Source organism: Microtus pennsylvanicus, chromosome 7 (genome assembly GCF_037038515.1).
Source record: "Microtus pennsylvanicus isolate mMicPen1 chromosome 7, mMicPen1.hap1, whole genome shotgun sequence".
In the NCBI taxonomy this organism is placed as follows: domain Eukaryota; kingdom Metazoa; phylum Chordata; class Mammalia; order Rodentia; family Cricetidae; genus Microtus; species Microtus pennsylvanicus.
The window spans coordinates 121061227-121064257 of NC_134585.1; the positions used below are offsets into that span (position 1 = coordinate 121061227).

The 3031-nt window shown below is 45.7% G+C and overlaps 1 protein-coding gene across 1 annotated transcript; it reads left to right on the plus strand.

Annotated features, from left to right (window-relative positions):
• The first annotated feature begins 2492 nt into the window (after positions 1-2492).
• Positions 2493-2807, plus strand: Lce7a (late cornified envelope 7A). The gene has a single exon (XM_075979090.1). It carries the CDS (start codon positions 2493-2495, stop codon positions 2805-2807), a length of 315 nt encoding a protein of 104 aa, XP_075835205.1.
• Positions 2808-3031: the final 224 nt, after the last annotated feature.

Genomic DNA, 3031 nt, shown 5'->3' on the forward strand with positions numbered 1-3031 from the left:
TTGACACAATGAAGCAAGGTGCTAGTAATTTTCTCTAATAAGTGAGATGAACTAAATACCAATATGAAGTTTCTTCCTCACTCTGTGCCTGCCCTTCAAATATTCTCTATCTGCACATGTTTAAATCTCTCCCTTAACAACAAATGCATAACCATTCTTGTTTCAGATCAATGTTCGGAAAGAAAATCAAATCATAAAAAATAATATGAGGCCAGAGTCCTCTAGAAATCTGATACTCATAAATAAAAACCCAGACATGAAGATTTGTCCAGTCACCTCTAAATATCTGGGGAAGCAACATAGCCAAACCAAACTCCTTCAGTGCTCTTGCTACTGACCAAAGTCAGTGACTCTACCTTGGGAGCAGCTTCTTACAACCTGCCTCAAATGCTTGCTGTTGATCTGGCCTCTGAGACACACACACACTCTCTCTCTCTGAAAGAGCAAAAAGGGAAACCCTTTGGCTTAGCCACAAAATATTCATCAGGTTCTTAAACATCAGGCATTGTACAGGCGCTGGGGATAAACAGTCAGCACTGAGATTCCATTCTAGGCAGAAGGACAAACGATGGGAAATAAGCAGAAGCATGGGAATACAGGATGGTGAACATACTACGGGGCATCATACAGGAGGAAATGCAACAATCCATATTCAAGATTCAAAGAAAAGAAAGGGGCAGGTGTCACAAAAGACAAGGGGCTGCTTCTCCTGTGTGGCACAGGAAGTTACCAAGGAAGGTGATAGGTGTAAGTGTAAGTCTTGGAGACAGAGCTGGAAGCTGAAGTACTTTACATCTCATCTACAGAGAAGCCAACCTTGTGTGCCTCAGGGGAGAAAGGGTCTGCTAAAGGGACATGGCATTCTAGATCAACCAATTTTATGATAATGTCAACTTGACAAAATGCTTTTTTTAATTTTTGTTTTCATTTTGATAGCGATTAAACATAGTAGGGTGAATTTACTGAAGGCTCAGGTTCTGTCAGCTGTGTATTGACAAGCTAGAGAGGCAAGAAAGTTTAAAGAAGGGTTTGAAAGAGTGGGATAGGAAAATCAAACGGGGTTGGGGTGGCATACAGAAATGAGGAGGTTCCTGAGCAGGAGGAGGTGGATTACAGTAGATACAGACAAGCAAAATGGGAAGAGGAGCCATGAACACAGAAAAGATGCCTGAGTCTGTGGTCAGGATTTGAAAACACTAACTTTGAGCTTCTCCTTCATTCAGACTGGATGCTAGTGCTGTGGCCTGTGTGGACAGGCGGCAGTAACCAACACCCTTTCCAGAAGGATCTGACATTTCATTGCTCAATGTTTCAGGCATTTTTGCTATCTGAATCAAATCCACTGAGTCTTCTCTAGTGGTCACAAGTGCTTTAATATTGGTTCCAAACTTGGCGAAACCTTCAAAATTCTGTCTTGGCTCCCTGAGCTGGTCCAGCATCTCTGGGTTTAGATATGCCACCCCATTTGCTTTGGAATCTTCCAGAAAGGACAGCTTCAGCCTAGTCCCCAAGCTTCATTCATGTACGCGTCCTCATAAACTATGATCTTCTTGCCTTTATGGAAATATTGTCTTTATGGAAATATAATATCATGGAAAGAAGAGATGCCCCAGGAAGATACTCCTGAGGAGCTGCTGGTGACCCAGAGTGACACAGTAACAAAATGACAACCACTAGCATGTGGGTTGGTGTCATCACGGTCACCTGATGAGCAAACAGCTTTCACATCATCCATGGCTAATTCTGAGTCTGGAGCTGTAGATGTATAAAAGACTTCTACTCACAGGGTCTCCTCAGTTCCATTGCCTGCCTGGTCTTAAGAGAACAAGGTGAGTCCTCTTACTGATCTGATGGCCATTTTTGAGGGATGGGTGGCGTGGCTACAGCCAAGCTGAATGGGGCAATCCAGTCCAGGATGGAGAATGAGCAAGAGCTAATAGGCAATTTCAGTCATATGAAATCATGAAGACAAATCAAGCTGCCATCCCAGGAAGGCCAAATGTTAACTGGAGACTGCAATGATGGGAAGTCATGGAGGAGAGGAGGCTATTGTAGGGCAAGAGAACCACACAGGACGGAAGGTTAGAACTTCCATGGCACAGGGAAGCAAAGCAAAGGGAGACTGTGGAGCAAGGTGATGTCATGATGCACTTGGGCGGAAAGGATGGTAAATGGATAACGTAGATCATATGAGAAAAACCAACTTAAGGTTTGGAAAACCACCAAGTGCTTTAAGCATTTGAGGTTAGAGTCTTAAGAGAATCGGGGCAGGGAGGAGAAGGCTTACCTAATTAATTCTGGCTTACCCACTGCTGGGCTTCTTCCATGTTGGGAAACCAGGGCTTCTCTCTTGCAATGACACAGCCTATGGACCCACAGATTCAGTTGCAGTGTTTCAGTCTGTGCAGAATTATCAGTGCAAAACAGTGCATTCACTAGTTTATCAAAATGTCTGCATTTTTCCCATTTAGGACAATTGAAGCTCAACCAAGATGTCCACCCAGCAAACGAAGCAGAAGTGCCAGCTCTCTCCTAAGTGTCCACCCAAGTGCCCCCTACCAGGGCCCCAGGCTCCTGCTCTATGCCTCCCTCCCAGGGCTCCTGTTCCATGCCTCCCTCCCAGGGGCCCTCCAGCATCCTCCTGCTGTATTTCCACCTGTTGCATTTCCGGCTTCGGAGGCAGATGCTCCTTAGTGTCTCACCGGTTTCCTCGATTCTACCTTCGCCAGCCTCGGCGCTCTGACTGCCCTGAGAACGAGTCCCCAGGATGTTCTAGCTGTTGTCACAGCTCTGGAAACTGCAGTTGACCAGCCTTGAACTGATGCTCCTTGTCACTCGGTCTTCCTCCCCCCCCTCCTGGAGTAGTTGCATGGGTAATGGGATTCTTTGGGCCTCCTGGCACCGGCTCTGCTCCTAGGCGGAGAAGAACTGACGGTGAAAGACAACCGTTTTCCAGCGCTTTGCTTTGTCAGTATGCAGGAATAAAGCTTGTCTATGATGGTACCTTTAGCTTCCTGGTGTTTATTGATTT